At 42.5% G+C, this 24,085-nt stretch overlaps 1 protein-coding gene across 2 annotated transcripts in view; it reads left to right on the top strand.

The window, feature by feature from the left end:
* Nucleotides 1-636: 636 nt before the first annotated feature.
* Nucleotides 637-24,085, top strand: part of sipa1 (signal-induced proliferation-associated 1) — a 34,776-nt gene continuing 11,327 nt past the window's right edge. For both annotated transcript variants that reach the window (XM_083926956.1, XM_083926957.1), the window contains exons 1-7: nt 637-775; nt 18,408-19,974; nt 20,761-20,885; nt 20,975-21,163; nt 21,855-22,029; nt 22,383-22,486; nt 23,767-23,924. In XM_083926956.1, the coding sequence (XP_083783082.1) occupies nt 18,867-19,974; nt 20,761-20,885; nt 20,975-21,163; nt 21,855-22,029; nt 22,383-22,486; nt 23,767-23,924 (1,859 nt within the window). In that variant the 5' untranslated portion in view covers nt 637-775; nt 18,408-18,866. The remainder of the gene's footprint in view (nt 776-18,407; nt 19,975-20,760; nt 20,886-20,974; nt 21,164-21,854; nt 22,030-22,382; nt 22,487-23,766; nt 23,925-24,085) is intronic.

The raw sequence follows: 24,085 nt of genomic DNA, 5'->3' as shown, positions 1-24,085 counted from the left end.
TTTGTGCAGAAATGTGGGTTTTGGCACAGAAAAACGAGACTTTAAATAAGCGTCCTTAATATTGTGAGCGCCTCTTCCCAAGAATATATTAGTAAAAGAAAGATAGAGAAATTATAGGTGGTGACTGTCTTGACACAATATTGCATCAGCAGCATGTAATCTTCCATGTATCTGCTTGTGCGTGTCATGTTATTATATGGGGATCTCGAGTCCTCGATTCATCACATTTTTTAATTTTCAGTCTTGCCACTGAAGCACTTTGAACTCTCAGTTTAAGACAGAGAGAGCTCTGCTCTTGGCCCGCTGCTGTCTCAACCTCTCTCTGGCAAGGAGATGAGGAGGGGGGAGGAGAGAGAGGCCGGGTAAAGCTGTATGAGAGAGAGAGAGAGAGAGGTGGAGAAAGAGGGGGTTGGCTTTAGCGTGGTGTGAATGGAATAGAATCAGCACGAGAGAGAGAGAGAGAGAGAGAGAGAGAGAGAGAGAGAAAGAGGGAGGAGGACAGTGCAAATCAACCTGCCTCTTGACTTTAACAACAGAATAGAGGAGCCGGTAGATAGACACAGAGATCGGGGAAGTGTGTGTGTGTTGTTTCATTTTTATTTTTGGAGAGAGGAAGAGAACGGCAGACAGGAGGAACTGGAGGAGGAGGAGGAGAAAGAGCCTCACCGTGGAGATAGATAGCAGAAAAATGCTGTCATGGGGAGAGAAGGGGAGGGAGTCGGCAGAGAGGAACAGGATGAAACAAGGCAGGGTCGAGCACAGCTGAAATGTGGAGGTAAGCCTTTTCTTTCTGTGCTGAGATCACGGTGAATTCACATTCCAGCTTCCCCGCGTCCTCTTTCTGACGATAATGAATTCAGATGGACGGATCCGCACGCTGTGTGTGCCACATACCTCTGTAAAGGCATGCTCCTATACTCGCACAATCCAGCCAGAGACAATGTATGAGAGCAGTAGAGGGTATGTAATAATGGCTTGGCATGATCATGTCACCATCCAGCTCGTCCTCTTTACCCAGCTCTTTCAAAAATGCATTTTCACTCAGTGAGCCCTGAACACGCCATTTACACTCGACATTGGTGGTTTCGGATCCGGCTCGCAACCTTTGTCGCATTTCATTCCCGGCCTCCCCCTCTACTCCCTCCCTCCCCTCCTCCTCCTCTCCCGACACTACCCCCCCCCCCCCCCCCTTCATCTTTCCTGTCTCTCTCCATTGTGCACCCTCCAACGAGGAAGGATTGTTTCTTTTCTTTTTTTAAAACAATAACAAAAAAAACAGTGTTGTGACATTGTCAAGAAGCCACTGCGAAACCTTGTAGAGTGCTTGTGGCTGCAGGACACAAGGGATGAGGGCAAGGTGAAGGGAGGGGAGGAGGGGGGGTAGATGGATGGAGGGGACACTGAGAGAATGAAAGAGAGACAGAGAGAAAGAAGATGCAGGAACAAAAAAAAGGAGTAGGATTTTTCTTTTCTCCTTCCTTTTTGTTCTAGATACATGTTCTCAAAGACAAAGAAAGGCATCCGTCTGTGGTGTGCAGGGGGTTCTTGTGCGGGTGAGGAGCGTTGTTACACCGCTGCATGTGAGGTGCACAAACAATGATGGAATGGAGAATCACAAACCGGAATTGGGGTGTTGTTTTCAAGGTGGCAGAGAAAATGAGGGATGCGGGAGTCAGCACCCCCCACCCCCCACCCCTCCTCAAGCTCCTCAACCCCCCCTACATGCTCCAGTTTAAGGATGGGGCTGTGTGTGTTTACGAGACGTTAGGGTTTCAGGGGGATGGATAAGGCTGCTGAAGGGAAAGAAAGACAGGGATGGAGAGCTGGGGGGGTAGAGAGAGAGAGAGAGAGAGAGAGAGAGAGACAAGCAGCTTACATAAGCCAGTGCACTCAACGGACGGGCCATTTAATTTACATTGAGCCGCATGGCTCCTGATTCTGTGGTACTCACTGTGGTTGACATTAGCGTTTGAAATAATAAAATGCAGTGCGAGCCGACATGATGGAAGGACGGCTGTATGGTGACTGAATGGGACTTGATGGCATTGTGTTTTTCATCAGGGTCAACTTTGAAAGTGGGTTTGTGTGTGTTTGTGTGTGCGTATACAAATCCACTTCTTTTACTGGACCCACAGTTATTCATTACGGTGAACGATGAAATGTGTCTGCATGAAGTGCACTGGCATGACGGTGCTAACAGTATGCAGCCTATTCTTCCAACTCAGCTGCTGTCGACTTTTGTTCTGCTGCAGTCGACTGCGCTGCATTTGCAATATACGGTATATCCCAATAGTAAAAATTCTCCGCTGTAGTGTGTAATTATCACACTAACACTTTCGGTACCTTAATCCAGAGTACTTATTTGTTTGTTATTTGACAGAGCAGGTGCATAATATTCAATTTTAATTTTTAGAGGGCCTGCTAATACCACATCAACTGAAGCCATTGGGCCTCCTGTAGTGCATCATTTGCTATCTATCTCCATGAAAATTTAATGATAGATTTTTTTTTTGCCAAACAAAACTGCTTTATTAATTGCCCTATTTCCTGAAGACTTGTTTTTCTCAGTGAAACTAATGGAAAAGCACTCTATAGGTAAAGTAGTTTAGCAATTAGCACCAGTTGGTTTTCATTATTTTCCGTAATTGAATCACCTTAAACAATTACATGTATGACGATAACACATCTGCCTGCTATTAGTAAGGAGTACTTACTGCTTTGTGTGCGAGTGGGGATGAGAGATAGGAGATGTGTGGATTAGGGCTGCAACTAACACGTACATTAATTTAAGAATTTTCAGCATTGATTAATCTGTCGTTCTCCATTACATAATTAATCGTTTAATTGCTTGGCTGCTGAAATCATGAGTTCACAGAGTGCAAGCCGACACGTTGCTTGTTTTGTCCGACCGACAGTCTAAAACCCAAATAAGTTTACTTCATAGAAAACGAAGAACATGAGAAAATCACCCCATTTAAGAAGTTTGTATCAGTTTGATTAACTGACTAATAATTATTGCTCCAGTTTTGATACTGTGCCATCCAGGATATGAGCACATCATGTCTGGACTCACTTGACACTTGAAGTTTCTGCATAAATATATTTGCGACACAGCTATTTGACACGTTTAATCTGTAAAACTCTGAACAAATCCAGAAAGACTCCTGTACTTTTTTTAGTCCAAGACTCATAAATACAAACTGACATGTTAATGACCAAAAAATAGAATACATGCACAAGAACTCTGCTTTTTTAGTGCACTTTTTTAAACCAAGAGTTGTTTTTTTTTTCCTCTTTAAGGCTTCCTCTGTGGTACTATTCAGGTTGAGTAGGAGGGGAGCAGAGTCAGAGGAGACTCTTTAAACCAATCGGCCTACTTTTATTTCCTGCACCAAACAAGAGCCAAGAGAGCATGAGTGTATACAGTACATGTGTGTGTCATGTTGGGGATTCATATTTGTCTCTTATTGTCTAGCAGAGCCATCAAAATAATCCTAAAAGCTCCCTCAGTTGCTGCTTATACCAACCGCAACCTCTGACATAAAAAAAACATCATTATTGTTGTGAAACCCAATCACAGAAAGACACAAAGAACTGTAGGAGAGAGCTATGTTGTTGTTGTTTGCCCTTTTAAATGCGGGTGGAGAAGTGAATAATCTTTGTGTGATTTACACTGAATAATGACGATAACAGTTTGTTAGCAGCATCGCAGTTGTGCGGTAAGATTGAGTCACTGTCAGGGCCGACACATCCAAGTTAATGTCTCCTGGTGTTGTTTGTCTGCCAGGATTTAAACTTTAGCTCACATTGTTTGTCCTGTTTCTGTACAGGATGATACTGCGCCTTCTAAACTGTCTCTCTGTCCACAAAGCATCAGCTCCAGCAAATAACTGGAACAGCAGTCAACAATCAGCAGTATGTATATTTGAACAAAAAGTTGTCCAAAATCCAGCACAGATATACGAGCAAAGGGAGTTTGATCTGCTTTTTTGCACTCCGTCATTGAGATTGCGGATGAACACGTTGCGAGGTTGGCCGGCAGATTTTGCTCTGGTCTGAGTCAGCATCGTTATCATCCCTCTCATTTGGAGCCATTTTGCATGGCTACACCCCGGCAGGCTCCCTGTGGGGGCTCAGCGAGGAAGGCAGTTGGACAGGCGGAGTCTTCTCCTCATCAAATGGCAGGATGCTGGCAGTGTAAAGCCTCTGGGTGGATCCTCTTAGCTTGTGCTCTCGTTTGCCACCGGTCTCAGAGTTTCAGGCCTCATTTGGTTTTGTCCGAGGTTGTGGTCCTTTTTTTTTAGTAGGACGGAAGAATTGAGATAAATTGGTATGACAGATATTTTATCATTCAGGTTAATTCTCAATGGTTACTACAGAGCCGCTGTTGCCTTTTTTATTCTTTAACTGACTTGAGCTTTAAAAATATCCCTGCAGGATTTTGGAACACCCGCTGTCTGCACAGAACAATCCTGATAAATGTTTAATATGTCACAAAGGAATAATAGTCATTAATATCCTTTCTGAAACCCGGACATAGAAATGGGTGCTTCAAGTACAAAGAATGTAATCAGTCTTGATGAATGAATGGTTTTTTTAAATAAATGTTTTAATACTTTTGATAATCATTGTACTTTCTATGGTGAGAGAAAGAGGAAATAGGAAAATTGATTTTTAACAACAAACCTGATGTAATCCTAAAATATGAAGCTGCTGCCTTTATGAGACATCTTTATGTAAGCATCTGCTGTTATATTTAGACACATTTAGATGTATAAAAATCCCTCGCACACATGTTATAAAATACACCCCTTAAGAAATCCTGATTATTGTTCTTAATCACAATGTCCCTCTCCGTTATGTCATACATACATCAAACCATTAAGAGGTGCAGTGGCTGCTACTCATTGTTCACGTTGCTATTACAGCAGAAGTGCACTCAAGGGTATTCAGAGCCACTGAAAGCAGACCAGGACCAGCCATTCACGCTCACACCACGTCACCTCATACTCGGCAGATAGAGATAAAAAAGGCAGAAAACATCCCGCGCTGAGAGGAGTGTAAAAATACCTCCATGAAGTATATTCTATTCCTGGGCTAATGCATGAAATATTAGAGACAATCAACATATTTATTTATGACTGAGGGGCCTCTTTGTCCTGTCATAACTAAAAGGAGGAAGTTGCAACCTCAACGTTTTCATTTACATGTTAAAGTGGCGCTAATAAAGAAGTGAGAGGTGAGAGCAGTTTGAGCCGTTACCTTTTAGTGTCTGTCTACTCTTACGGGGCCAAACAGCAACTGCACACAAGAAAGGGACTGAGAGATTGGACCCTAGAGGGATGAGGAGGGTGTTTTATGTTTGCTTTGAAATTAAGTCCTGCCACACTTCTCATATTCTTTTTTTTAATGTGACACAGTCAACTGTATACCTTAGTGAAGAGAAATTAGCACCAGGAAATATAATGTCGGCCACAGGCATAGACTGATAAACCTCTGAGTCGGTTGTGTCTGCAATGTCTCGGTGAATCGTTCCATGCGAGCATCAGTGTGAGTCTCCTCACACGATGCAGAGTAGTGTCCTGCGTGTGTTTTCATTCACAAGTAAAGCCTCAGTCATAAAGAACCTGCCTCTTATGAACGTAGCGTGTAGAGCCACAGTAAATCAGCCACTATCTGCATCACCGCTGTTAGCATATCAGTGCATGAGCTGCTCAGTTTTTATAAGTTTCATAAGTGAGAAGGTGCAGATTGACACAAGGCCACCAGGCAAGAGAGAGGCTGTTAACTGCAGCAAGTGTTTGCCTGCAATGTGCAGGTGTAAAGTGAGGTTTTGCAATTAGTGTGTCAGTCTCATACGATTTTAGGACCTTTTGTTATTTATAACTACATGAGCTTTGATGTAAACGTGCAGGTAGAGGTGCTAGTCGCCGGGGATCCAACTAGGGTTGGGCAGATTCTCCAGCTGGCCACCGCAGTTATGTGTGTGTGTGTGTGTGTACGCTGCCGTAGCTTCAGCCGGGAGCTTTTTTTCTTAGTCTAATAAATAAACACAAATAAAGTTTCTCTCCTTCACTGAACTAAGATTATCTTAACTGTCTTGTTAATCATCAAAAACACACTTTATTGAACTTGACAGAAACAAACTAGCGATCACCAAAATTGTCTTAGTCTTTCCACTGTCCCAACAGTCATCAGCTCTGGTTTAAATAAATAAAAAGAGTTAGATGTGGAAATATGCTGGCTCTACACATGGCTCTCATCTGTTCTTCAGAGGCAGACCATTGAATTCCCCAAAAAACATGGGATGTTCTCATCCAATCACTGTTATCACCCATATATATTTTTCCAGTCGGCCGACACCACTGCTGCCCATCTCCTCTACAACTTTTTTGTTTTTAATCTTTAATCTTACTCTTTATGTGGGGATATTCATAATTATAGCAAAACCAGCCATATTAGATAAGCACTTATCACTTAGGCCGTAAGTTAAAACAGGATCTGTTAAGCTGATGGCCTAAGGAGTGATCTCCTCCTTGAATAGGCCTTGATTTCTGTCAAAGATCTGTAGCTGTGACAATCAATAAAAGACAGTACTCTACAGTATATCTTGCCAAATAATGATGGCAATATTTGTCCTCTAAGATCATAATGGACACAGGCTGAACCAGTGTAGCTTGTAAGTTTGATAGAAACATTTAGATGTGGTCTTTCCCCACTGCAGCGCCCTCTAAATAAGCAACACTTGTTTAGATTAAGTGAAGACAGCTTTCGGAGGTGTGCTCTCATAAACAAAGATTTTCAGCTGAGGAGTGGGGATGAGTGTAGGTACTGTCAGCGCTGCAGCCATTCCATGAGCTCTCAGTTACATTTTAGCAGACAACAGGGGCAGTGAGGAAGCGGAGGTGGTCAGCTTCTCTTCCTCTGAAAGTAGACGAGGTAGTGAAACACTCCGAAGTGCTATTAAAGAAATATTGTGCGATCTCTTTTCCTTCGCCTCAGAGCTGGTTACACTGATGACGGTGGAGTAACAGTGAACCGCATCTCAACATAATAGATACAGTCATGGAGTTGGGGGTCAGTTCCTTTCCCTGTCACACACGCCCACACACACACACACACACACACACACACACACACACACACACACACACACACACACACACACACACACACACACACACACACACACAGGGCGGTCACAGAGGGACAGCTGCTCTTCCTGTCACTGTGTGGACCGTGTGCCACATCTAGGCTTTTATAGAGTCAGCAAAGGCACACAAAGACACAGTTGCTTAAACCGTCTCACATTTAAGTCTTAAACCTCTCTGCTTGTCCCCTGTCACACACATGGCCTGCCGCAAGGTGTATTTTCAGATACATAGGAAGTGGCAGTGCTCTGCCAGCACGTGGTGTTGATGTCATGGCAAATAACATGTCAAACAATAGCACAAGTTACAGTAGGTACTTTCTGTTATACTGTGGCAGAACAGCACGTAGGTTGTTCGAAACAATGGCGCTTAAATTTGTATTTTAGGGTGCATCAGTTTGAGGTTGTACTATTTATTACAAGAGGAAGTTAGATTTTTATATGGACAATACTACAGAGGCTGCTTTTCTAAGCATACTTCCTCTTTGCATTTAACGTAGGGGGAAGGTCCGCTGATTATTCATCCGGTATGAGTTCAAATTTATACAAAACAATATCGACATGCAATCATTTGTGAAACATTCACATTTGCCAGCCTGAATCCCAGAGACTGTCCAGCTCTTTTACATTTTAGCAGCTTGTTTTCTTTGAAAAACCATGTCTCTTTACAGAAAAAAAGGCCAAAAAAAGAACTGAAACTGCACCAGACACCGCTGGAGTCACACGGTAGATGACCTCAACCATGTTGGTTTACTGTAAGACATGAAGCACACATGCATCAGGAAGTCAGACACAGACTTGGATAGAAGACATAACAAATCAGCTCTGGGTTGTGTGCGTCTGTGTGTGCATCCCAGACGGGTCGAGAGTGGACAAGGGAGCAACCGACTGATGAATAATTAACATCTTGGTAACCCTCGCCTCGTTTTGCCCAGCGTCATTAATCATTTATAAGGCAGAAGATTTTATTTTCAATTTTTGAAGGACATATATAAAGGAGAGCAGCTCTCCTTGATATTAAAGGTATTTGATTATGTGGAGAGATGATGCTTTATCCTGCTGCAGAGCCCTGAGGGAGGTTTGACCTCCACATACAATCATGACAACAGCGCTATACAGCAGATCTGCTGCAGACAAAGACAGCATTTTACTGACTCGTTTTGCTGATTGGTCCTTTTAACATTTCCACTGGTTGAAATATTTTCCACTCCAGACTTCTTGGACCCAATGGCCCTTTGAAATAGTTGAAAAAGTAAATGTCAATATTTTTAGGCAGCGTTTAAATGTGCTTGGAAGGGGAAATGCCATCAATTTAACCCTAAAAAATCCAATTAACTGACTGTTAATTTACTGAGAAAGGTGAGGTTCGCTTTGTATTTGATATGTTGTGATGCTTCAGTCAGAAAGTAAATAACCACAACTTCTTTAAAGGAGGTGTATTATGCTAATTTTTCAGGTTTATACATCATCCGGGTTCATGTTTTATTTTTCAAAAAACACATTATTTTTCTCATAATGTCTGTCTGAATATACCTGTGTTCACCCTCTGTCTGAAACGCACAGCTTTAGCGCCTTCTGAAGACCCCCTCCAGAAAAATTCCAGTCTGCTCTGATTGGTCTGTGTTTCCGGGTCTTCTGTACTCGCGCTCTCTGCGTCTCTGCACGGTCGTTGCAGACAGGGAATGACTGTAACAGCACTGTGACGGCACTTTCTACCTGTATATAGTATAGCTGTGACATCACAACCGCACAGACTTCCTGAGGGCTCGTTTAAAGGAACAGTTTCTGAATATAGGCTGTGTGCATTTCTCTGTGGATTGAGTGTTTTGATACTTCCACAGTATTTATACAGCACCTTAACCTGCTTTGTAATTAAAAAAAAAAGTGTAAATCTCACTTTTTACAATACAGGACCCTTAAATGATGTAATTACTCTTGTGTTATCTGTCAGCATCACCTTGAAGTGTAGTGAAAACCTCATTATACCAAGAACTGAAACAGCACCAGTCAAGAAGTATGTGTCACATTTAAAGCAGACGTGTGGAGAATTGCTCAGCTGGGAAATAAATGATTATCAATCACAGAATCTATGGGTACAATCATGATTTCCGAGAGTACCAGTCTCTGTCACTGCAAAATATTGCTCACAAAAATGAATTCTTTCAAAAACCTGCTCCCTTTTCTGCCACCTTGACTGTTTTCATCTTTTTTAAAAGTGGCCTGCTAAGCACCTGTTGCCACGTATGCAGGGTTACGTGTCTTTGGGGACTAAGAGCTCAGACTGACGTTTTCAAATCTTTGGATGAAAAAGAGAGATAAAACACATCACACAAAAAAAGTGCTGCAGTACTATCCTCTTAGCAGTCATGGGCTTGGCCTAGTTCACTGTCCGCAGTGTGGTAAGGGGGGGGAGATCTAGGGTGCCTAGAGCAAGCTTCTCGTTTTCTGAATCAGATCCAGCCACATTAATACACATTTACCTTCTTAAAAGCATTGAAGCCAGGTCAGTTCAGTGTCACACGTTCGGCAGCAAAGCAGGGATGCAACCTGATCTCAAATGTAACAGGGTTGTGTTAGATCAATAAATGAGAGTGAGACTGCGCCTGGCTTTAAATTTCTCAAAATCAATCACTAATAGGAGTTGATTTAGACCTTGTGGTTAAGAATCAGCATGGCAGCTTTTAACTAAAAGGATAGACAGCGACACCACAGCACCTGACCCCCAGACTGTTACGTTACTGGCCTGGTTAGATATCCACTGAGTTGCAGTGACCCGGTTTTGGTGTTCATGCAGGTTTCTTCATCTTTACGTGTCATTTTAACATCACGCGTCAAAACAGTAGCTTTGAAAGACTAATTTGTGGAGGCGTGTGGTGTATTTTACAACTTCAGTCTTCAGTTCATACAGACAGAAAACAAGCACCACATCAAGTCTGAACAGTTGCTGCAATTTGATGTGATAGAGTTGATAAGGCTGCAGTAAGCACACAACTTTTGTCACTGATCACATCTAATTGCTGCTAAGCTGTTAAGCCGATTCCCGCGGCTTCACCTGAAGAGAAAAAACTGATCCAATCTCAGTCGTCTATATCAGGACGCAATCTGTCTTTCACCCTTAGATACTTCAAACGATCGCAACATATGCGTTAATTATATAAAAGCCTGCGAGCCGCAGGTTAAGTTGACTTCAGATAGTGGCAGAAAGCAAAAGCAAAAAAAAAAAAAGCTGCTCATTCATGCGGCAGTGTCACAGCCGGTCTGCCAAAGGTGTGGAAGTGTTGAGCAGAAGAACGATGACGACACCCATCCTCTCAGGGTTCAAAAGTCAGTTATCTCTTCCTGTTTCACAGGACGCAGACTTGCATGAGCGAGTGCAAACTAAGTCAAGCGACCATGACTTCCCCAAAACAGTGTATGTTTAATAGGAGGCTCCTCTGACTTCAGTTTGTGTCCTGACTTTGTACACCAGAGGCCCATTAACCTTGTCCTGGACTTAACATGGAAGTGGATGCCCTTTACTGTCATCATCTACCCTGGGCAGTAATGTGTCAATATTTTGGTGATATTTTATTTGCTTTTATTTACTATAACTTATTTAGGACTACTTGATTTTTAAAAAATATTTACTTCACTTATTTATTCGTACTTTTGTGGTGTAATCTGCCGATTTTCATTTTCTAACTAAAAGCACAATGACATAAAGCTCTATTCAATCTATTCAATTCTAATGGCCCTTCAAAGGGAATCTGGTGCAAAAGTACCAAAGAAGCAACAGTATACAAAGACATATAATCCTTAAAAGCAGATGAAATGTGGCTGCACCACAGTGTAATTTCACATTTCGGGCACACCCAGCGCTTCATCACCTCTGATGGACACAATGGAGCTCAGCACACAAAGAAATTGATTTTTCAGCACTAAAATAAAGTCTAGTTTATCTAGAGCATGTGAGCTCAATGCTGAGGTAGTTGCCGTCCACTGGCTGCTGACAGAGTTTTAAGCTCTGAGATGCAGGATTAAACACTGCTGTCTACATGCATTATTGAGTTTCTCAGGGACGGAGACCGGCTCTGGTGCCGTGAGAGGATCCGCGGAGGGCGGCATCCTCCACATGTTATAGCGAACGCTCCAAATCCTTAAAAACAATCCTGGAGAGCATCAGCAGCATGTTTGGGTCATCCCTCTATGACTGATCCTTTGGCATCAGAGAGAAACAAAGACCCAGTTTATTAATAAAATAGATACAATGCTTGAATAGGACAATGCATTATTGAGAACACAGCTGTTTACATAAAATAGTCCATATGAATGCATGTCAGAGTTATGATCTATGGTTGGATTCATGCGCTGAATCGATCAGCTTCAGTCAGCGTGGATGAAAAGCAGGAGAACGATGATATTTTCAGACACAGTTGACATATGGAAAGATCAGCGGCAAAACAACCAGTTCATGGAGATTTAAGTCACGCCAGCAAATCAGATTCTGTGCAGTTCCTCCTCAAAGCCTTTTAATACAGAGTGTTTAAGTGGTTCCTGCAAATCGGCCCGGTGAAGGGTCAAGTTTCTTTCGATGTGGCGGTAGAGTTGCGGCTCAGGGAGCATCAGAGGTCACGCATGGGTTTCATCAACTGCTGCACTGACGGACATGGAGAAATGTATGTGCACTCTGAAAGTGGGCAAGTGCTTGCAACTGTACTGTAACTGTATTTGTGTTTGCTTCCTTTTACAGGAAAAAAAGGATAGTTTATGTGTGTGCTACCAGATATATGATGCAAATAATGACAATATCGGTGATCCCTGTATGGGTAGTGACATGGTAGAATTATGTATTTATTTATTTATTCATTTTAAATGATGCAACTACATCATAATGACAGTGTTAATCTTCAGGCAGTTTTCAGCTGTACGCCCCAAAAAAAGATGTTATATTACACGTGTTCCTTTGAATTCAACCAAATGTATTTAGAGAGATCCAGACTGAAGTTATGCTTTTAAACCAGTGAGAGTCAGCATCATGAGACCAAAAGCCATGCACGTTCACAAACAGAGTACAATCAACTGTAGTGAAAGCTTTGGAGGAAATAAAAAAGAGCTTCTCGTTGCTGTTTATTGTCTCAAGTTCATAATATCCTTAAGTTCTTTTTTATTGCCACTCAGCCTGCTGCTATTACGAAAAGGATCCATTTATGATCATATTACGGTTTGGTTCAAGCCAGACTGGTATAAGACTGTTCAGCTAGAAATACCCTGGGAAAACATTTAGCTGTTATTAATAATTTATTTGGTGTGTGTTTTTTCTAAGTTAGCTTTTTTTTGTTTCGGATCAAAAGGTAGTTGTTTAAATGACAAAGCTTCACTGTTTTTTTTCTGATATTTAAATTGTCAGGCGAATGCGTGCAGCAGAGAATTTACTGAGAACACAAACAATGGGTTCCCAAATAAAGTGAGCTGAAACTTGAGGGGGCAGGGACAGAGCACTTCAGTTCCTCTTCACTTTGTACTTCTACGTAAGGTACATCACACACTTCTCTATAGCGGTAACACAGAAAGAGGACAGTTTCTTTTCAAAGGAAGGTCACTGTCGATGTGGTGGAAATATGTTTTTTAAAGTCTGGACTAGAGAAGATTTGACTGAAGACATCACATATCAGTAATGGTAAGAAAATATCTTGCTTTTCAAATGAAAGACAGATGAAAACAATGCCTTGATAACACTGCACCGGATAGATTATTTAGATGTGAAACATGCAGAACTTACTGATCCAAGTTTTGTGCGGTTTCTCTTCAAAGCCGAATACAATTGAGTCCTAACCAATTAGCAACCTAAAAATCTGCAACATATGAGAACATTTAGACTTCAGTTTTCTTTTGGTACCAGTATTCAAGTGTATTGTGCCCCCCTTTTTGATCAGCACCAGGTCTTAAGGAGCCACAGGAACTAATTAGGAACTGAAAGTTATTTTACACATTATGAATGAGGTTTTGAAAGAGCCACATAACATCACTGGGTTTTGTTTTTTTTGTTTTTGTTTTTCAAAAGAAAATTGTATTTAGGTATTGAAGTAACGTACGTGTTGATGTAAGACAACTTCCATGCATGTGTACCTGTGGTCACACTCTGAAACTCAGGCATGAAGTAATTCATCACTGTAACCCCAACATTTCATTTGTTTGTCTCGCCACTAATGTGTTAGTTATGTCTATGTTCTGTCAGTCTGCTTTTTTCTGTATGTCTGTATGTGATGGAAAATATATAATGCAATTTAAATATAAACTGGTTCAAATTGAAAGTGCAAAATAAAAAAAAGTTTGCTATCTAACTGGGCTGTTTTAGAGATATCCTGGCATACAGATATGTGTGTAGATAAAGAGTTCACACATTAAATGAACACAGAAAGCTCGACTGCATACATTGTGCTCACTAATAATAATGGTACTAAGAGTCTGGAGGGATGCTCCGCGGGACTATCCTTAGGCACAGCATGCTAACATGCACTAAAGCAGGTTACAATGTTCACCATGTTCAGTGTAGCTTAGCGCATTAGCATGCTAACATAAACTAATTAGACCGACATTGTCACCCCTAGAGCTATGCTCTTAGCATGGCTAAAAAGCGCATGCTCATGTGTTCCCTGATGGATAGCCACTTTCAACTTCTCTCATGTTTTGATTTAGGTTCATAGAACATATCCTGTATAAAAGATGGTCGTAGTCTCTGTGATGTCACTCAGGTTTCCGATAATCCAAAATGAAGCTCAATGTGGGTGGCTCTGGCTGTCGGCATGTTGGCAGTGCCTGATGCCGCCTGACTCCCTGCTAATCCAAAAGTGGGCAAAGAGGTGGAGCGTGGGCGGCGCTGAGGCGGGCTGAATGAAGCCTACAGTCTCTGCTCGCCACCTGTGACGGCACGCACCTGTCCCTCAATGCAGCCGGCCCTTAATTATGCAGGACTTTAAGCCTTAATATGATTAAAGGGGCAAGTTGTATAAAAATTCATCCCAGTACAGTTGCAATGAACAGAAATTATCTATAAATCAAAACCTTTTTTTGCCGTTAGTGTATATTTTTGCTGTAGAGTTGGGCATTTTAACATGGAGGTCTATGGAGATAGACTTGGACTATGGAAATGCAGTTTTTGCACTTTCTGCTTGGCTTCATTTGTCCGTCCCTGGAGGTAGCTGCTTGTTTAATTTAAGCATCCAGTTGGATTCTTTTATATTCACCTGCCACCTTCTTCTTGCAATCACCAAACCTATATCCATGAATACAACATCCCACACTGCTGACTTTGGTGTTAAATTAAAGATCGTTCATTCAGCAACTGTCATCTTGTGTTTTAGAAACAAGCAGTTAAATCATGTCGGGATGATATTTCCACTGTGTGTTGGCTTGTTGTTGTACTCACTGTACAACAACAACATTCACTTACACAAATCAGTCCTGGATTTGTTTCACCCTCTGAGAAACAATAAAGCACTGATGGGCTGGATACCACATCGTTAGAGGGTGGCACTATACAGGTTGCTATGGAAACAAGGACTGATTCATAGGTCGGGGGTCTTAAGAAGCTCAGGAATATGTGATTTGTACAAAGGCAGCGAGTGATAAGTGTCCAAGTTCAACCCGCGCTCCATGTTGGTGGAGAGCAGGAGTGTTTCTGGGCGATCCTGGAAGTTCAGTTTGTTGTTGGAACAACATGAAGGATATCTTTTTTTTTTTTTCAGAAAAAGAATACACTGCCAATAATCCACCCTCCCACTTTCAGACAGTGGAGAAAATTGATTGCTTGCACCTTTTCAAGGCGCTGTGAAACATGTAGATGATGCTGCAGCTAATGATTGCAGATAGGCATAGACAAACATCATTTGTGCCCACATGGATCATGATGTTTGAGAACATTCGCAGGTTCCCAGAAAGAAACATGAGCAGGGTTTTAATGCCGGCAGCCCTGGCACCATAGAGACAGTGCACAGAGGCTTCTCTGTGCGACCCAGTGCTCAGTGTGTCAGATGGAGAACCACACATGGCCGGAAGTTTCTTGAATTATCAGGAAGAGAGAAGCCTGGGCTTTTTTGAGCCTGGTTTTCTTTCTGCAGCATCTCTGTATCATTTGAAGCAAACAACATAATCGAGCTGAATGTTAGATCAGATGATCATAGAAGTATTTTTATTGTCCAATTACTTAGACTTGTCTTTATTGATCCCTTTGGGATGACTCCCGCAAGGAAATTGAGTAAACATACATATGTTTCCTATGTTGTTCAATCATATACAGCCAATTTGGCATTACACATTCATATATACATTTGACAACTATTCTATCTGCATACACACAGGGCCAGAGCTACCACTGAGGTCACAGAGGTCATGTCCTCTGTATCGTATGCTTACATTTGGATTCTTAGTCAGTGTTTGAAATCGACCATTGTAGGTCAATAAAATAACAGGTTATAGTCTTTCTCCACCATAGTCACATTCCTGGCATTTGCAGATAATTCTTTAAAGGTCCAATATTGTAAAAAAGTGAGATTGCCATGCCTTTTTTGGTTATAAAGCAGGTTGAGGTATATCAGATATATATAATGTATAGAAATACTGTGAGAGAGAGAGAGACGCTAGAACAGAGCGTTTCAGACAGAGGGTGAATACAGGCATATTCAAACAGACAGTATGAGAAAAATAATTTGTATTTTGAACATTAAAGAACGTAAACATGTTCTAGTAGAAACCCAAAATACAAGTATGAACCTGAAACGAGCAAATGTCCTCGTTGATGGCTTGCAAACCTCTGCATGTTTGTGATCTACAGCGATGGTTTCGGCCTTCTGAACTCGACGTTGTCAGTCAGACTCAGACTCAGATGAGGAGTTTGTTGTGCACTAAAATCGGCGACTAGATTACGTATCAGAATGGTAAATTTAGTTTGCATCTTTTATTTGTATATGTTGTTTATTAGGTTGTACGTGTCAGTGTACAGCTACAATAGCAGTGTGTTTTCTCTCCGTACTCACAGTCCGTGCTGTGCTGGAGGTTTCAGGTTTCTTTGCTAGCTTTTGCGTATTAGACAGTGATCGACTTTGTGACCTTCAAGAGAGGAATGTGAAAACACCTCTCTAGTGACAAACTTTGCTCAGGTACAGGTCAATATAGTAAGTGTCAGTCATTCAACAGGACATAAACATTAGAAAAACACATTCTTGAGTGGAGGGGGACACTTAAAACAATATATAAAATGTGCTAAACAAAGGGCATTCTTTAGGTAGCTAGGTTACGCGGGTCATTTTTACAAAAATCCTGACTATGGCCCTGCATACATAAACCTGCACCTCACCTTTCCTGTAACTCGACCCCACCATCCCTTCTTGTATTAGCATTTAAATTCATCTGCCCGGGGATATTGTAGGCTGAAAGACCGTCTGTGTGTGCTTGTTTTTCTGAAAATTGTGTCAACAGTCACACCACCAAACTAGAATGCATATTATTGTTGATGTCAGTGGTTAAAACCTCAATGTAATTATTGCCATGGTGTCATCCAGAGCTAAAAAAAGAAAAAGAGTTCTTCAAAAATATTCATGTTCGCCCATTCTGTGTGGACAACTTTGCAATATTAATGTCACATACAGCTCAGGCTGTTGTTATTTGTTTTCTTTCAAAAAACAAAGTGAAAAAGTTGGGGCTTCAGATCAAATATAATCAATAGTTTCAATATAACAGAAGCATTCATACTTATTTTAGCGCTGCAAAACAAAAAACTTGGTTGCTATTGTTCTCTACCATGTGTTCAACACCACTATACCGACTATAATGAGAAAGCAGGCAACGAAGACATTACTGGAAGTGATCAAATGCTGCATCAGACAATGTAAAACAATAGCGTCTTACAAAGCTTATACAAGCCTTTTTTTTCTGTTTATGAAGAGTTGACAGGTTCCACTTTAGCATTAACAAAAACCTTTGAGTGAAACTGGGTAAATCAGCAGTCAGCAACACTTCCTGCTAACAGTGAGCCCCTCCGGTGTCACCCAATGTCTTCTGGAAGATATAAGTTGTGTGAACACCTTGACACACATTAGCACATATTCACACACTTAAACAACTGATAAATTAACAGTTACTCAGATTTCATATTTTGTTCACAGCTTTTTAAAAGCTTTTCGCAGCAAAATGGAAACATCTGCTAATAAATTCTCTTACTGTGAGGAAATGGCGAGAGTGTGAGAGCTGGCAAGAAAGGGAAACAAAGATTTCTTGTGACTTCCTCACTTTACTCTATGGCATTTTTATCTTGTGTGTGTGTGTGTGTGTGTGTGTGTGTGTGTGTGTGTGTGTGTGTGTGTGTGTGTGTGTGTGTGTGTGTGTGTGTGTGTGTGTGTGTGTGTGTGTGTTTTAAGCGTTTCTGGTAACAGCTTTGCACCACTGCACCTGCTCTTTAGGCTGCAAGCACATGAGCGGAGATGCATGTGAAAAAAGCTAGACAGGAAGAAGCCTCATACCTTATTGAAAGCAACAAAAGGTTTCAGCTTGAGTTGATTGACGTTAGTTTTGGTCAGAGACGGGCATCTGCAACAAATGATGACAGAAACTGGCAGATCTCTGAACTAAAAACCCGCTTTGTTGGTAAGTTGCTGTCAGAACGTAAAATGATGAATTGTATTACGACTTTAAAAAGAGGGAAACGCATTTCTTCATACTCTTTAGCACAAAACTGACTCTTTATTCACTTAGCAGAAATAAAGAAACGACTGTTCCAAAATATGGCTAGTTATTAACAATAAATAGATACTGCAGGAGTAAACCAAGTAAACCGTGGCTGTTTGCGTGTGAACACATGTGAGGATGAGATACAGTTTGCACTTATTTCTCGTTACGTTGTTGGCAGTGTGTCAGTGGGCCAGGAAGGCCCCCTCCCCTTGTTAATACTGTCTATTGTGAGCATGTGCAGGGTGGGTGTGCTAAGCATAAAGTCTGCTGTGAAACTATTTAGGGAAACTTTAGAACGGAAAGTGTGTAGAGGAAAGAATAATAATAAAAGTAAACAGGTACAAAGTATTACTCAACAATAAAATGCACGTCAGACCTGCTTGCTGCTTTATTTTTGGGATTCAATACTTGTTTATCAAAGCCATTCGTCGCTGCAGAGTTTCTGCATACTCGCTGACAAGCTGCTATGAGAGGAATATAAAGCTGCCGATTAAGATAGTAGCAGGTGAACGATTTATTAAAGTTAAGTTAAGTTCTTTCTCTTTTTTTTCTACAGGTGGCTAGCAGACCAGATCCAAAGGGAAGCAGCAGGCACTGAAGAGTGCAGACGAATGGATGCCATGTTAGAAGGGTTGATAGATCCTCTCATCCTTACCCCACAGGAAGGAGCACCCCGCAACTGGAGCACCACTAAAACACACATCTGCACACCTGGACGGACCCCTGCAGCGAGTCGCTGCTGCATATTCTCCTCAGTCTTCATCATTTACACTTAAGGCACCTCACAGAGACAGCTATGAGAGCCCATGGGTTGAGAAAGTTAAACCATCTTAAGTGGCGTGAATGAGGACTACATTTGTTGCTTTCACTCAGAAGGCTTTTTCATCTACGCAAACAGTGCTCCCGTTTCACACCAGCACCATAGAGACGGGATAGAAACTTTACTGGGAGAGCACGAAGCTCTGGACCAAAGTGGAGAAAAGATTGTTGGACCGGAGTTGGTTTCTCAGGCACCATGCAGTCAGATGACCTCTTCATCCGCAAGTTTCGCCGTCAGAACATGCGGCCGCCTATTGCCACCGTCAACTTTGACCCCAAACGGGAAGCGGGTGTAGTTGAGTGGCCGCCGAGGAGGGAGGCGGATGGAGTGGATGGAGACAGCCTCACTCCGAGCCGCGTGGGGCTGACGCTGAGGTCGGTGGGCCGGGGCCACATCATGCAGAGGAGTAACAGCGATGTAACCTTGGGAGACTTGGACTCCTCCGTGAAGGCGGGGGGGAAAGCAGCTCGAGTGGTTGGTGAGAAGGTGGGTGCCGGGGCTCAGGGGGATGGGGGGGTGCTGCTACACAGGGAATACGGCAGCCTGTCCTCACTGGAGAGACAGATTCAAGCCCAGGAGATGAGCACAGACAACCAAGGGCCCCTGAGTCCAAATGCCCTCCGCTTTAAAGACCCTTTCCTGCTTTTAGGGCTACAGGGCAACCCTCCAGAGCCTGACGGATTCTTTCGGGGTCTGTCTGTTTCCACCGGAGACTCCCCAAAACCTGCCAAGCCGCCGAAGCCTGAAGGTCTGAGTAAGAAGACCAAACCCCCTCAGATCCCTCAACCAGGTCCGTATGACAACATCGGAGGTGGAGCCTGGGTGAGGAACTTTGCCCACTACGACGTTCAGAGCATCCTGTTTGACCTCACCGAGGCGGCCACAAACAGAGACAGCATCGGACGAAAAAAGAATATCACCTCGGGGGCTTCAGCCGCCTCCCAGCTGCGTCCCCTCTCCCAAGCCGCCCCGTCCTCTCCTGCGCAGGGCGGGGGAGGCAACGGGGTAAACACGGACGACCCTGAGCAGTCGCTGCTTTTGGACGAAGGCGACGGCAACGATAACGAGCTCCTGCTCAGCTGCCCCCACTTCCGCAACGAGACGGGGGGAGAAGAGCAGGTGGGTCTGGGTCGATCCCAGTGGAGGCGGGGACTGTGGTCGAGCTTACGGACCCCAAACGACGCGGTGTCGGTCCTGGAGGAGCCCAGAGAGAGTCACGTCCAACAGCAGGGCAAGAGCAACTACTTTATAGAGCACGCAGATCTGGGAGCCCATTACTATCGCAAATACTTCTACATGAAAGGTACGTGTAGTACAAGTCAACTTCACTGTATGCTGATTCTGCTTTTCCCAAGTCAATGGACATACAAGTACACTGTGGTGCTGTTCAAGAAGTCTTTATCAGGGTACACATTTTCAGATTTCTCACCTTCATGTAGAGTTGTGTCCGCAAGGTAACCCAAGATTTGACAAATTCTTACAAGATGGTTTACTTTCTGAGCTTTGCCTCGATGCTCGACACTGTCATACGCTTTGTTGATCTGATTGGTTGATTTGGCCCGTATGTTGGTGATAGACAGATGGTTTATCCAATCAGCAACCAGTATTTGCGCCATTCCCAAATGATCTCCAAACAAGAGTTCCCAGATGGAAATGCTGAGCAAATGCGAATCAATTCATCTAGTGGAGTCAGGCTATAAGGTAAAGCATTGACCTCGAATGGTTAAGGTTAGGTCGTTAGGGCAGCGAGTCTTGCAAGAGTTTTCTAAAATCTAGGGTTACCATCTACACATGACCATCATTTAGAGACAAAAATTATAAGGGAGGAGGAGAGGTCAGAAAAGGGGAAGGGTTTTGTACTTGTTTGCCATAAATATGTTGTTTAATATTTAAGGAGGAAGGGTGATTGCGGCTCAGGAGAGACTAGTATATTATATTATAACTCTAGTTATAAAACATGTTTTACAAACATGATTAAAGACTCAGCCCCCCTCTCTACCCTGATCATTTTCATACAGTCCTCTATGAGCATCATATATTAAGCCGAACTGTCACAGCTGTATTAACGTGACTCTACGTGTCATCACAGAACACCAGAATTTCTTCGGCATGGACGACCGCCTCGGTCCGGTCGCCATCAGTTTCCGTCGAGAGGAGAAAGACGCATCCAGTGGAGCTCAGTACAATTACAGAATCATCTTTCGCACCACAGAGGTAAACCCGGCACTTTTCTCCCCCTCCGAAGCTCTCTTCAAGTTCAGCGTGTGTGTAGAAATTGATTTGACTGTGGATCGTCTCCTCAGATGAAGACACTGCGAGGTTCTATCTTGGAGGAGTCCGTGCCTTCCGCCGCTCGTCACACGACCCCTCGGGGCTTGTCTCCCAAGAGGCTGCTGGAGTTCATCATGCCCGAACTGAACCTGCACTGCCTTCGCTTGGCTTCAAACTCCCCTAAGGTTCGGGACACCCTGCTGAAGCTGGACGAACAAGGGGTGAGTAAACGCTGCTACTGCGAACACCAATGACACAGTGTCGGAACAGAAAGCTTAGTGACAAAAATAGTGACAAAAAGCTCTTTTGAAAAGATCAGAGGTAAATGTTTTTGTTGAAAAGCTGAGATTGTGAAGTCGACACGTCCACTGTGATCAGTCAGGTGTGTTTGGATTTGAAAGGAAAGTTATTTTATCTCCTCTCAACTACCTCTGTCACCATAACGACTGTTCACTCACCATGTAGCACTGCTGATCATTTTTTCTGCTGCTACTGTCGCTTTACCTCAGTCTGTATTTTATGTCTTAGGGATCGACCGATTTGGATTTTTCATCGTGTTTTACCGCATTTCTTATCAGACTCTCTTTTAGACTCTCTTTTTCATCAGTCTTCCTTTCTGCCACTAGCTCCACCTTTGGGGTTAACAACTTCAGAAAAAGAACGCTTTTGACAAAATACACTCTCAGTTTGAAGCATTGCGCAGCCTGAGCTCTGGCATACCACCTGAAGGGGATTAATAGGTTTAATCGTGTAATGTGTGCTGTTCAGGTGCATAACATTTTAAAACAGAAATCTTTTCAGACAGGCTTTCCGAGCTTTAAAGGAAGATGTTAAATGATCAGGATACCCTATTAGAGCAAAGGTCTTGGCGGGCTAATTATAAACTTTGTGCTTCTCTGTCTTCTTATGTAGTTGAATTTCCAGCGAAAGGTTGGGGTGATGTACTGCCGCGCCGGGCAGAGCTCAGAGGAAGACATGTACAACAACGAGAGCTCAGGCCCCGCTTTTGAGGAGTTTCTGGATCTGCTCGGGGGGCGCGTGCGGCTGAAGGGCTGGGAGAAATACCGAGCTCAACTGGACAACAAGAGTGAGCTGAAAAAACACAAACGCACCACCCACTGCGTCTATTGGCGGTCTCACCTTGTCGCAGGATCGTTATCCGAAGGGCATCAGTACACCACTGAAAGCCTAAGATAACTCCTATCTAGCCACATGTAATCTGAGTGATGCCTGCAAAATAGCATAGTCACTGCTGATTATCTCCGAGCTGTTTTCCCCTCAGTGAGCGGAAAAAGAGAACAGCAAATGGGACAGATTTCATCCTGACTGTGACAGTTTGAGTTTAGTCTTTCATTCAGAGATGTCGACTGATTTTGCCAAATCTCTTTTTGACTGTCTCTTTGTGTGATGAGCGTGTTTCTGTGTCTTTTGCTCGTGTAGCGGACTCAACAGGGACACACTCCCTCTACACGCGCTACCAGGACTATGAGATAATGTTTCACGTGTCCACTATGCTGCCCTACACAGCCAACAACACACAACAGGTAAAAAATAAAATAAAACCTTTAGATATTTCAACAGAGATGCATGATATCCTTCTCGTCGCGTTTGTGTTGCAGAAGCACCAAGTTCAGTTCACAGAATGACGATTTTTCCTTTCACCTCCATTCGCAAAAAATAAATGACATCAGTCTTGGTGCAACATTCGTTTACCTTCTCTGTTCACACCGTCATGCTTTTGGTAAATGCTTTAGAAATAGCCTCTGTACGGTGCAACAAGCGTGACATAAAAATCCTGCCCCCCAGTGTTCACTCCCACCATGGCGGCTTTCATTGTCGCCTCATGGCTGGCTTTCTGTTCGGCAGACTGTCAGTTCTTTATGTGCAGTCTTAAGCCTGTCCCTTACAAAGAGACCGGACATGACGTGCTAATATAGATTAAAGGTTTAAATAAAACAAAACAAGGTGGTGACAAAGCCCTGAGATTCCTCTGCAATTTAATGTAAAAACCTTGGGGTCTATTTAGAAATTGTTTTTTCTGCTATTTTTTCAGTCATTAAAAATTTCCTAATGCAAAATCTCAATTCTGTAATTTCCAGTATTATTGGATCGAGTTGTGCTAACAACGTTCACCATGGTCATGCAAGTTCATTTCAAAGAATACTCACAGATAGAGCTGTGCAGTATGATGATGAATATCATCAAAACTATAGAAAAAAAACTCTTGTATATATTTTTATGTATAGTTTCTATCAAGATTTCGAAAAACCAGCAACTGTATGTTTCATTTGTCTGTATTTAAGTATTTTATTCACACAGGAGTGTACAACAACACACTTTACCATGTGGTTTCATATATTTACTATATACTTTTTATTTATGGAAATACCAGAAAACATGCTGTATCATGATTTACATCGTGATCGATATATGAAATGATCTATATTAGGATAGAATATTTTGGCTATACAACTCAGACCTACTTACAGCTGCTTATTTTATTCTTTATTTCACTTTACTTAGCTGTAGAACTACTCTTTTCACAAGTTAACCTTTATTTCAATTCACACCTTTGATTTTTATCGTTTTGTAGTTTTTTGATTATGCACTTTAGTTGTTGCCTTGGCAACTACTCCCCCTCGGGCTTTTATCAACAGATAGGCCTAATATTTAATCAACAAATGTTTACACATACAGTAAATAATGTAGCGACAACATTGCTATTAATTCCAATGTACAAAAACATTTAAATAGAACCATTTAATTGGGTTGCTGGCCTGCTTGTTAAAAAAAATCTCTCTGTGTCTCTGTTTTGCTTTGTCAGTTGCTGAGGAAACGACACATCGGAAACGACATTGTGACAATCGTGTTCCAGGAGCCAGGCGCCATGCCTTTTACTCCAAAGTCCATCCGCTCACACTTCCAACATGTCTTCATCATCGTTCAGGTTCATGAGCCCTGCACTGACAACACCTATTACAGGTCTGACTTCATCTTGTCTCTTACACACAAAGTTCAAATAATATATAAGTAAATAAAATCTTTTCACCCCCCAAAAAAGACCTTACCTTCCCTTTACAGCCTGCAGTGTCTTGAGACACACATGGCTGGTGGGTCCTACGTGTCATGCATCATAAGAAGTA

The sequence above is a fragment of the Echiichthys vipera genome (assembly GCF_963691815.1).
Source record: "Echiichthys vipera genome assembly, chromosome: 14".
In the NCBI taxonomy this organism is placed as follows: Eukaryota; Metazoa; Chordata; class Actinopteri; order Perciformes; family Trachinidae; genus Echiichthys; species Echiichthys vipera.
Note: the sequence above shows the minus strand (reverse complement) of the source record. Positions and strands in the feature narration are given on the sequence as shown.